The sequence below is a fragment of the Clarias gariepinus genome, chromosome 27, assembly GCF_024256425.1.
Source record: "Clarias gariepinus isolate MV-2021 ecotype Netherlands chromosome 27, CGAR_prim_01v2, whole genome shotgun sequence".
Taxonomy (NCBI): Eukaryota; Metazoa; Chordata; class Actinopteri; order Siluriformes; family Clariidae; genus Clarias; species Clarias gariepinus.
The window spans coordinates 5,286,161-5,298,787 of record NC_071126.1 but is presented as its reverse complement, the minus strand read 5'-3'; the positions used below and the strand labels follow the sequence as shown (position 1 = coordinate 5,298,787).

The following is a 12,627-nucleotide window of genomic DNA, read 5'->3' as shown; positions in this document are numbered from 1 at the left end:
AGAACATTAAAATACAAGAAAGTCTGGCACCTCGGGTAGCACGAGACTTTTGCATAGTACTGTATGTGTGGGTCATTGCCTTAGTCAACCATTTCTGTTACTAAATCACTTTATTTGTCCGTCAGGAATTTGGTTTAGTCTATAAGAACATGCTTTTTTGTTCATTCAACGCACATTTTTTTGAAGCTTTACAATTTAAATCATAATGCATAAAAGAAAATACTATAACAGGAACCCAAAAAACAGCCTTAATTATACTTTCACAATACTTCATTTTAAATAGAATACTAGCAATTTTCATAACCATGAAACACCAAAGACTTCTTAATGATTTCTGTTCTACACGTATTGTTATTGCTTTATTTTTGCTTAAATCTTCTGAAATTCTTTTTCTTTTAACATGAATTATAATATTTATTAATCCATCATTCCAGGATTTCTTTAACTGTCAGTGATACTAACAGAAAATGAAAGAAAAATGCATGCAGGGTAAAAACAGAAAGTAAAACAGGCCAAAGTGTGTAAGAGAAAACAAAAGAAAAATGAGAGGTGGTAAGCGCCAAATAAAAAGAGAAAGATGAAACAAAAGTGAAAGTCAACAGCTGACAAATGTAAATACTCCCTTAATAAAGACAGAGAGAGAAATCTGATAGAAAAGAGAGAGAACAGATAAAAGTAAAAATAGAGAAATAAAGACTGGAAGGGGTGGGTGATTTCAAGCATGTAATAACAGTGAAAGAGTTGTGTGGTCCATCTGGTTAGTAAACACGACAACACACACATTCATCTCTCAGCATGACAGCAGTGCGTGATCACACCATACACACTGTCTCCATGTGAACATCTATTAATGGTCCGTTTTCATCATTCGCTGTTATTAAAGTCTGATTACTTTCACTCTTGTGAACACATTTATTACTTTATCTCCAGGTATCAGTAAAGAACGTGTGAAGGATTTCATCTCCAATGATGATGTAATGGTGCAGATGCATCATGGACATGTGCACAGCCCGTGTCTGATTACAAACTGACCTGATTAGGTTTAGGTCCATTTTGCTATGGCACACAGCTATGCAAAAGCTTGATCAAACCATAAAAAAAGTACATCCAGCTAGCAAAATTAGAATATGGTAAGCAGACAAACTTACTATAGCAGAGTGACTTATTTATATCTATCCTTGTTAAACAGAGTCACAGGGTGTCAAGAATCATGGACATGCATGAATAAAAAAAAATCTAAATTAGACCATTTTGAAATTATTTTGGTCAAAATTGGTCTGAAAATTGGAATTGAAAATTGGTCTGAATTGGTCTGAATTAGTGTAACAGTGGATTATTATGAGAAATAAATAGTTGAGTTTTTACTCTCATAACTGTGTTCTGTTATTCTGCACAAGACAAAGACCTTTGTTTGACTTCTTCTTCTTCATCTTTTGGCCATGCTGTACAATTTTCATTTCTTGACTATAGATATAATCCATAACTATCTCTATTGTTAAATACATGCATTTTCCGACCGATTGAGTATGGATTTTGGTTTATTTGGAAAATAAAAGCAAGCAGCTGACCTTCCAGTGCTATCGACAGAACCGAGTTCTCCACCAGCCAGTCGAGGAGGCGGTCCGTGTCTATGGCGTTCTTCACTGTTTTAGACACAGTGCTCTCCTCTATCAGCTTGGTGACCTGGAACAGAACAAGGCAGTTACCCACACTGTGTTGAGCCAAACAATTTCAGTTTAGCACTGGATTATCAGATGTTTTTTTTTTTTTTTCTTGCATGGTTTCATTTTGCAACTCAAAGTAAGGCAATTTCTGTGCAACAAGTGGACAAATCACTAACACAGGCTCTGGGGACAAGACCAAGCTGTTGATTATTCATTCACAGCTACACAAGAGCTAAGAAAGTTGAAATGTTATCCAAGTTGCTTAATTTCAAGAATTCAAATACAAGTTTATCTTCTTTAAATTTTTAAAATTTATTTCAATTTGACATTCATTGTCGCTTTTTAGCCTTGTATGACATCCATACGAGAACTTTGGAGCTTTCAGTGGTGGGCTGAATCGCATCATTTCAAACAATTGGTCTAAAATAAAAATAAATAAATAATAATAAAATAAAAAAAGGTAGGGAGTTCACATATATAGTTAAAGGAGCACATGAGTGAATGGTTACCTCCCTGTTGCCTACTTTTCAAATGCAGACTAAAATGCATTTCCATCTATAAACCTATAAGCCTTTCCCCTTTTTTTGCTTTACATGCTTGTACACAATGGCTACCAATCAAACCCACAGAAGAATATAAGAATCTATAGTGCTATAAGGCTCTATAGTGTTTATGTAGTATCCATCAAGTTCCACATTTAACCCAGTCTGCCACAGTGACACCCTTGAGAAAGGTCCAAGCCTCATTTCAAGCCAGGAATGCAGGGCTGGGGAGGAGAATTTACTAAAAAATAAGGAAGAGAAGACCGTAAGTCACCTCTTTGAGCGAGTTCATCTTTGCGCTGAAGTGGGGCGTCTTGAGCATCCGCAGAAGGATATCTAACCTGAGGTCGTCCACTACGTTAACCAGCTCCCGCTGGAACCTCATGCACAGCAGCTTAATGGCTGACAGAAGGTCAGGGATGCTCACCAACCTCTACGGATCGATATTGAAATCGATATTAAGAAAAGTTTAAATATTTATATGTATTTAAAAAAAACTACCAAATTAGTGCACTTGTGGACTCTACCTTGTCTTTTAGGTCTTTCTCTTCAAGGTTCTGCACATACGTGATCATCTTGTGGATGACCGGGTCCAGCATTGGCTGCAACATAAAAAAAACACATTTCATCAAAAGTTTGGATACACCTTTAAAATCCATGGTCTTTCCTGATTTTTCTTTCTTTCTACTCTGTAAAAACGACGCTGACGGCGTCCAGAATATGCGATAATTTTCCCTGAACAGTGAATAGTGAGATGCGCCTGCTACTTATTAAGACTGAAATGATTCCTCGAGTAACTTAAGTATTTCGATTACAAAAAATTATCGAGGCAAAATCTACTGCCTCGAAGCTTCTTTTAATTAATTTTAAAAGCTTGCATTATGTTTTTGCCGTGACACAGTGCGCTCCCGGATGCAAGCAGCCACTAAACACAGACGAAGAAGAAGCGCTTACGTCATCCAAAAAAGGAGAAGGGGACGCAAACAGTTAGCTGTGTATTAAATGAAGGAGCGTTCTGTTGCGGCCTGCAAAGTGAAAAGGAGCAATAAAAATAACAGCCAAGCAATTAAGAAACCAGCAAGAGAAAATGACAGAAAGTGTCAGTAGAGACTTATGTTATGCCTGAGCTTTACATTTTGAAACTTTTCTGAAAGTTAAGTTGCACAACCGAGTGTCTGTATAATTATTTATTTTGATGTGTGTATTATGCACTAAAATGCCCCACTGCCACGGATTGCCCTCCTACATAATCTCTATTATTATCATCAAATATATTATATTATTATTATTATTATCAAAGATATTATTACTATTATAATTAACACTAGGCATGCGACAGATTAATACATGAAAATTAAGACACGTAATACAAATTCTCATATAATGTTTATTTTGTGGCACATTTATTTTTCACGGGTTTGTCATGAAATACAGAAATGTTTACACTAACATTTTTTATGTTCATGATAAAAAATTACACGAAACAATTTTTATAATATTTTATAATATATAATAAATTTGTATAGTGCACTTTGTAATTTGTAAAACATAAACCTATACGTTTATGTTCTAATAAAATATTTGATAGAGATTATGTGTGTGTGGGGGGGGGGGTAATCCGTAAGCAGGGGGCATTTTAGCGCATAACTGTGTGTCTTAGTTTTTCTGATACTTAACGTCATTTGAAATCCTTTTTTTTTTGCTGTATGCATTTACAAAATAAAATTAGATTTTTCTAAAAAGAAAACCAACTAATCTTTGATTCTTATATATATTTACAATTCTTTTTAATTAAGCAAAATTACATTTTATCTGATTACTTGATTATTCAAATACATTTTTGGTAGAATACTCGATTACCAAAATATTCCATAGCTACAGCCCTACTACTTATACTCTCAGGAAAGCCCTCATAACGACTCTCTGAGCTGCTGTTAATTGGTAATTTTTGAGGCTGGTAAATCTAAATGAACTTTCCCTCTGAAGTCTTTTTCTGAGACATCTGAGAGCCAGTTTCATCATGGTGCTTGATAGATTTGGCAAATCTCATGCTGCACATGGCCACCAAAAAGTTTGTAAAACCACAAGTAACTAAAAAATTAAGTCTAGATGCACCATAAGATCATGGTACCTGTGAATAAAGAACACAAGGAAATGTGAGCTCTATACTCAGGGAAAGAATCAAACAGAGACACTGACCTGGACCAGGCTGGAGTTCAGGTACTCTGCACACACGCCGAGAGGCTGCACCAGCGCAGACACACACTAGAGAGAAAAAACAAACAAACAAATAAAACCCTTAGATTCTTGGACAACTCCAAACGTGCTCACAGGGAGCCAGGATTACCGTGAATCATAGCGTGATGAAGAGCTGATTTGTTCCCAATTACAGCATGCACCAGTGTGTTTTATTCCAATTATGCCACAGTAGTACCATTTTTTTTAATTAAAGAAGAACAGGTAATTTACTTAAATTCATTTCCAGTTACATTTAACACCTGAGAAACAAGTTGGTTCCTGGTATTAATTGTGTTACAGCAACTATAAAATTTCTCGTGTTTCAAGCAACAATAAGACTTCTTTAAACAAACCAATGACACATTTTTTTATCCATTTTAATCCAAAACGTATCTGCCTAAGAAATCCCGGTGTTCCTATCATCAGACTCAAGCCTTCACTGGCACTGTTTAAGTACGGTATAAGTAAAATTAGCCACGCCGAAAAACATAACTCCTTAAATAACTTTTTTTATAGCTATAGCATCACTGACTATGATTGCATTTAAGATGCACACACTTCAAACACACACTCTTTTTTTCATGCTGTGCGGCGGCTGCAGACACACCAAGCAAGGATGAATCACTCCTCTGTTCTGGATTAAATGATTTCTCTTCCGCTTGCAGAGCAGGAATGAATTAAACCAGTCCAGGGGAGGAGAAGAGGGAGCTTCCTTCTCTTATTCTTCTTCTCATCAGGCTCTCTTTTAGGACTGCAGCGTCTAGAGCACTCGGCACGTCTGGCTTCAAGCCAACGGCATAGCAGCTAGAGCAGGTCAGGTGTAGCGGTAGAAAACATCCCCCTCGTCCGAACGCTGCCTCCTGCATCCTGTTCCTGTGTCAGTTATTCAGATGCAAATCCTAAATCAAAGCATCTTTTCCCTGTCAGAGCGCTATCTCTCTGACGCTGGAGCTCGGCACATGCTAATGCGCGGATTCAAAATGCAGGCGGGAGGACTTCGGAACAAGGCGGCTTTAGAGGCGACAGACAATGAGGGGTTAAATTGACGCACAGAAAGGGTGACTCGAGTCTCTTTGAATCCCTTTGCAGCTCTTAGTAATGTGTTGTTTATGTACACACGAACACACACTACTGTAGGAAGGGGGTCAAGAAGCCGAGATGACGATTCATTCTGTAAAATATATAAATTACAACCGACACCGGTGTTTCAAATCCTCTTCCTCTTTCTCTCCTTTCCAAGGTGAAATGCCACATATCACTTTTAAGACATTTACCACACACACACACACACACACACACACACACACACACACACACACACACACACACACACACACACACACACACTTCCTCTCACTACAGTGAGAGCTTCTGGAAAAGCTTGAGGAAGCTTTCACATCTCTCGTCTATTTGGTTTGGTTTCACACTGCAAAAACAAAACTGTCTAAAACACAGTAGAAGAAGGATGCACTTTTTCTCATGCCTGCATGTTGCCGACTTACCCCAATCTCCATCTCATCTTGATTCAGCTTGGTTTGTATGGCAGTGAAGCCTCCCATCTCCCCGAACTACAGCAGAGAAGAGAAACAGGAAGGTTTGTCAGTTTTTTTCTGACTTTTCTACCTTAATTTACTCTCACTCATCGTCTATACCACTTTATTCTGTACACAGGGTCACGGGGAGCCCGGCGCCTATCCCAAGAGACTTAGGGCACGATAAGGGGTACACATGGATCACACGCACACGCACACACACACACACACACACACACACACACACACACACACACACACACACACACACACACACACACACACACAAAAAGGGCGATTTGGGAACGCCAAATAGCCTCCTCTGCATGTCTTTGGCATGTTGAAGGTAACCGGAGTACTCAGATAAAACACACCAAGCACAGGGATAACATGCAAAAAAAGTTTCCCCTCCGGAACAAAGTGATAGTTATAGTCTATAAATTTTTCCCTAAAATTTTCACTTTATTTGCTCTAGAATTTTCCAAAATTTTCCCTCATTTAGTCCTAGTCAATTCCTACCTCTCATGAGGGCACTCCTCTATCAAGGCTACAACTACCAACCCATGACTATGATTAATTAAAGCCACGATTGATGTAATCGAGTGCCTCCCATTCCTCTCACTGAATGAGTTCGACCAATCAGCTCTCTTTCTGACTGCCTCACCCGGGATTCGCAACTTCCTGGGTTTTTAAAAAAAAATTTACTCTGTAAGGCCTTGTTCACACAGGCGGTAAATTTTTGGATAAATGAACTTGCTCTGAACCTCCTAGACGTTTATGTTGCATTTTGTAGTAGCGCTTGATTGACTTCTACACCAACTTGTGGGAGCAGTTTGTCGGGAACTGGATATGAAACCCTGCCGCCACCAAGTTCACTCTCTGACTGCACAACGTCGGATTAAAGGAAGTTTTTTGTGGTATATTAAGAAATGCAAAAATTTCCGTGTATGTTTTTCAACAATTTATTTTATTTTATTTTGCCGTTTTCCGCATTTCCCTATGTATAGCATGTGGATATCCGGTCCTCCGAAGCGTAAAATGAACGCGAAGAAAATGCACTAGAAGCGGTTTTCTTGCGTTCGTAGGGTTACCCTACGAACGGCAAGAAAAAGCTGCATGCAACGTTTTTTTTGATGCCGTATAAACGCGCAGCCGGACAAACACAGGACACCAAAGCTTGTGTAAACACTCTCATTGACTCCTATGTGTAGAAAACACTCGCCGCTTGATCCGCGCTCACCGGACGCTACGAACGCAAGAAAAACGCTCGATTTTAACGCCCGTGTGAACAAGGCCTAAAGCTGCTTTGTAACAATGACCATTGCTATGCAAAAAAATTTAATCAACTAAATGATATTTTTTTATTCTAATTAATAAATACATTCTATCTGCTTGTCTGACTGAAATAGTGCAGGGAGACTGATGACAGATACAACATCACACTTCAGAAGAAAATGCAAAGCTGAAATCAACCGAAAGAGCAAACTTCTATTTAACAGCATCGCAAATCTATAGTTTAAGAGATGAGACACTTACCCGATTCACAAGGTCCACCAGCCATCCGTGAGGCTCCTGTTTTCGCACAGAATTCAACAACGAAATAAACTAAATACATTAAAATACACAAATAATGAGCAAATCATGTAATATATTTAACATACACACACATTCATCAGTCAGTATAATTTACGACATATTTATTACATTATATTACACGCACACCCTCACACAGAAACGCACGTGCACTTGTACACATTTTCACAGGACAGATTGCAGGAAACCAGTTTGTCTGACCTTTAACTATAAAGATTAATCACCTGAGCAACAAACAAAGGCGAACACACAGACAGGCACAGACATAGAGAGAGAGAGAGAGAGAGAGAGAGAGAGCTCAGGAGGGAGATGAAAGCTCAGGTGATGTGAGTGGGATAGGGAGAAGTAGATCACCTTCTGGTAACTGGAGCTGGGAGAGACGGCAAACATGCTGTCTTCGCCAAACACCTCGGCCCAGTTCCTCTGACTCGCCTTCATGCGATTCTTAAAGTGATACTCATTATCAGGGTTAAAAGCCTGACAAAAACCAAAGACAGACACAGGGGATTAGTATGTTCACTTCATTAACGCTCTGTACAGAAGAACACAATAAGTCATCAGTCTTGCCCACAGGGGGCTTTTTTACACATTTCCTAAGAACTTGTAAGATCCAATATGGATGTTTAGACTTCTGTAGCTACTATATTGTAGTAACTGATGGTAGTAAATTTACTCTTTCACTCATTCTCAGTTACACATATCCTATACAGGACTGGCGGCCTATCCCAGGGGACGAGGGCGAGGCACAAGGTGGGGAACGGTAGTAAGCTGATTCATTTATTAATAGCTAATTATAAACATCGAGTCATACTCTTACCTGCTTCAAAAGTAGATTCCTGTATTTCACAAACCCTTTGATCAATTGTGTCCATAAAAAAAATATACAAACGTCTGCATACTGTGAACTTCACAGAAACCCTGCAGCTCTAGAGATGCTCTGACCCAGTCATCAAGTAATCAGAATATGACCAATGTCAAAGTCACACCGATCCTTAAACTGCCCCCGTTTTTTTTCTAACACATTAATTCCTAAAACAGACTGTTCACTTGCTGCCTAAAATAACTCACCCTTTGAGAAGTGGCATGGTAATCACGTTGCCTGTCAGTAATATTATTGTTATTGATAACATCAATCAGAAATGAGACTGTACGAGTGTGTGCATGAATCGAGGATCCGATTTTTTTATTATTTTTTTTTTAAATTATATTTCCGCGTAGCCCCAGCATGTGTGCAGATTAGAAACATTTAATTTTATTATTTTAAGGGGATTTCCCTTGACAGCAGTTCTTCACACATGCGAAAGAATTTTGAAATGATAATAAAAATTTAGATTATATGCCAAAGCTTTTAATAGCAACAAATTACACACACATGGCAGATGGCTGCAATTAATTTCAGTCTCTGTTTGTTGGTCAATTATAATCCATTAATCAACAATTTCCATCACACTCGTATTATACAGCCGGGGCCAAAGGTTTTGAGAATGACACAAATATATATTTTTTACAGAATCTGCTGCTTTAGTGTTTTAGATCTTTTATCTAGTTGTTGCTTAAGTAAGTTTACCATCAGTCCATTGTAATGCCAACAGTAAAGCATCCTGCGGCCATTCATGTGTGGAGTTGCTTCTCAGCCAGAAGAGAGGGATCACTCACAATTTTTCCTAAGAACAAAGCCATGAATGTAGGATGGCACAAAAACGTCCACCAACTGCACCTTTTCCACCTATCCAAGAACAGTTTGAACAACACCTTTTCCAGCATGGAAGGACGTGAGGCAAAGATGATAATTAACTGGCTCGGAGAACAAAGAATCAAGATTTTGGGTCCATGGCTAGGAAACTTTCCAGACCTTAATCACTTAAAAACTTGTGGTCAAATCCTCAAGAGACGTGTGGACAAAAAAAAAAAAAAAAAAAAACTCCACAAACTCCAGACATTGATTATGTAAGAATGGGCTGCCATCAGTCAGAACGTGGCTCAGAAGTTGATCAACATCATGCCAGGGCAAAATGCAGATAGTTTGAAAAATCGGGGTGCAAATATTGACTCTCTGCATATATGTAAAGTAATTGCCAATAAAAGCCTTCGACACTTTTTTCAGTAACCAAAGTAACATCTGTTAAAAGATCTAAAAACACTGAAGCAGCAGACTTTGTGAAAATTAATATTTGTCTCATTCTCAAATTTTTGGCCACAGCTGTAGGTCATATTTATGCTGTTGCTACAAAATCAGCAGCAAAAAAAAAAAAATCTATACACCTTCTCTGTAGTGCTGTAGTATTACAAATCCTTAGCTCTGCAGACACACAGGTCGCCAAGACTGGAATAAAATAAACTCAAGTGGCCTGCTTAGCCCTGACCTCAACTCCACCAAACACCTTTGAGAAGAACTGGAAAGCTGGCATCGCCGCCGGGCCTCCTCATCAAACCTCACTAACGCTTTTGGGGCTGAAGGAACAACAAATCCAAACAGGCATGATCTAGAAAACTGATTCCTAAAAGAGTTGAGGGCATTAGAAGAGCAATGGAAGAACTGAATCTGAAATGAGCGTGATGGTCAAAAATCCGTTCTAAGCTGTAAAAAATTTCTGAGTAGCTGTTACTTGATAATTGCTTAGTGAGACGAACATTGAGTACAATAAAAGAAATGCTTAGAAAGCAGTTCTTTATGTGAGGACGTGACATGATGCACAACAAAGGTCTTTCATGTCTGTGTCAGTGTGTCTGTGTCTGTGTGTGTGTGTGTGTGTGTGTGTGTGTGTGTGTGTGTATGCTCACCATAGTGAGTACTCCCATAAGGCCAATAGGTATGGGGTCCTGTTTAACCCTCTCTGCCACTAGGTCCACTAGCAGCATCAGCATGTTGTAGATCCCCTCATGAATCTCTGTGCCCCACTTATGCACCGCACTGGACATCAACAACTAGAGACGAAGCAAAAGCAACGGTAAGAGGGAAAAGAACAGGAAAGAAAGGCAGATTTAAAACAAAACCTGTTGATTACACATTATTCCCCCCCTGACATGCTGCCCACACCTTCTTGAAGGCCTCAGGCATGCATCTGTCCATGAATCTCTTACAATTCTCATCTGCATCAGCCAGGCCTGGCAACAGAAAGACAAAGAGATTAGATCAGACGTTGCTTCCTCCGACACACTCTTACAAACAGACACAAACACACACAGTGCTGTCGTACCCATTCTGGCAAGGCTTGTGGAGGCGATGAGACACTTCCCGAGTGACTCCTCTCTCTTGTATGGAATTGACCAGTGGTCAGTGAACACCCTGCTCTCCAGCTCGTACAGGTTGGTGGTGGGAAACTCCATATTGCCCCCTGAACAGTTCCCATTCTCATCATTTGCTCTCTGAAACACACAAACACAAGGCAAGCTTATTTATAAATAAGGACTTTCATCAGTTATTAATATTTCATAATGCTATAAGGGTTTGTACACTGCAATTACATATTCGTGTTTTTATCTGTAAAATAAAAACAAAATCGTTTATATCTGAGGCTGATCGGTCACGCCCAATAAAACCAGCCAGTTCTGGCTAAAGTTAAAATAAATTTAAATGTAAGAAAAATATAAATATAAAAATATTTGGAGTGAAGCGATATGTGAATCACCACACAGAAGAATCATGATTCATAACCAAATTAATTCCCCCCATCTCTATTTAAAATGGATTAATAAAAATAAACACATTTTTGAAAAAAGAATCATTTTTTCAAAATGTCAAAATTCATAGAAATGCAGAGCACTGGAAATGAGCTTCCTTCTCCGTTAATTAGCAAGCTGTATAACAGCTAATGACGGCAAATTAAAAACAGGCACTTAGTCGCCATCTAATCAATGTACCCATAAACATTTCCCAGTGAGCCGTCAGTATGCAAATCTAAATAACAGCAGGTTAACAGCCCTTAAGTATTCTTGGGAGAAGAAAAACTGGGACTGTTTGCTTGTGTAAATCCAAATCCATGGTATGATTTCAGGCTTTTACACAGAAAACATAGTGTTTGTGTGTGTGTGTGTGTGTGTGTGTGTGATGTTGTGGCGGCCTGTGATTTGTTCGCCCAGCTGTTGCTTTACATCAGACTCCACAGCATTGCTAATCATAAAAAAATGCAACAGCGCTGTACATCTAGTGCAGTAAGATGGCACTGATGGGGCTATCAGTACGATGTGAATCCTGGTGGGTTTTTGGTTCAAGCACATCCGAGTGACGTGATCTCCGAGCTCTTCCTTCCGTGTGAGAGCTACAGTGAGAAAGCAATTCGATCCTTTGCAGGATGTGACCATAACAAGCCGTATTATACGGGTTGCAATCAGCATTTGTTTTTTGGGAGACGAGAGCTATAATACTGAGCCAAATGCCTATACGTGCTTTGACCATGCTTTTGGTCATTTAAGAGTGAATGAAGCCCATGGACAGAGCACTGCGTAGAGATTTCAGTGGAGAATCTCCCACACAATCCCTGCTACCCTTTAATGACGCAAAAACCAAGGCTTTTAGATCAAGAAGGAAATTTCAGTTGAATCTTTGTCTGTGGACTTTATTCATTCTCTTCACTGAGATGATTCTGACCGGAAAATTACACATATGCGTTAAGTCCACTGATCTGTGCAGGTCTTGGGTCATGGCTGTGTGTGTATGTAAGATCTGTGAACCACAAGTAGTCTGTCAATTTAAATTAACTTCTTGCCATTGCAATTTTCAATTCTATTTTATTCAATAGCATTATAGTGGTACGGTACCTCAGCACGCAAATTTTTAATCTGCTCCAGAGGCTCAAGACAAAATTTTTTATCATGGAACGCATTTTCCTATAAAAACTAACGTAAATGCAGAAAATCCGTTTGAGCCGCCCAGAAAGTATTTATCCATATTGGATCTTAGAATCACAAGATCTTAGAAAATATTTTTAAAAACACCCAGGGGCAGTCATGATGGGCCAAGGACAAGTAAATTATATTTTTGCACATAAAGAGATTCAAACCATTTACTAAATAAAGTAAAATATTAAAAAATTAGCCATTAAACTCAATTAACCTTAA

The 12,627-nt window shown here is 38.8% G+C and overlaps 1 protein-coding gene across 3 annotated transcripts in view; it reads right to left on the bottom strand.

Moving 5' to 3' along the window:
- Window positions 1-12,627, bottom strand: part of usp24 (ubiquitin specific peptidase 24) — a 70,421-nt gene that overhangs the window by 40,360 nt on the left and 17,434 nt on the right. For 2 of the 3 annotated variants that reach the window (XM_053488547.1, XM_053488549.1), the window contains exons 2-11: window positions 10,767-10,935; window positions 10,607-10,674; window positions 10,351-10,494; window positions 7,924-8,046; window positions 7,513-7,581; window positions 5,947-6,012; window positions 4,406-4,471; window positions 2,734-2,808; window positions 2,481-2,639; window positions 1,569-1,683 (exon numbers count right to left, since the gene is read on the bottom strand). In XM_053488547.1, the coding sequence (XP_053344522.1) occupies window positions 1,569-1,683; window positions 2,481-2,639; window positions 2,734-2,808; window positions 4,406-4,471; window positions 5,947-6,012; window positions 7,513-7,581; window positions 7,924-8,046; window positions 10,351-10,494; window positions 10,607-10,674; window positions 10,767-10,935 (1,054 nt within the window). The remainder of the gene's footprint in view (window positions 1-1,568; window positions 1,684-2,480; window positions 2,640-2,733; window positions 2,809-4,405; window positions 4,472-5,946; window positions 6,013-7,512; window positions 7,582-7,923; window positions 8,047-10,350; window positions 10,495-10,606; window positions 10,675-10,766; window positions 10,936-12,627) is intronic. The other variant, XM_053488548.1, reaches the window with a different exon arrangement.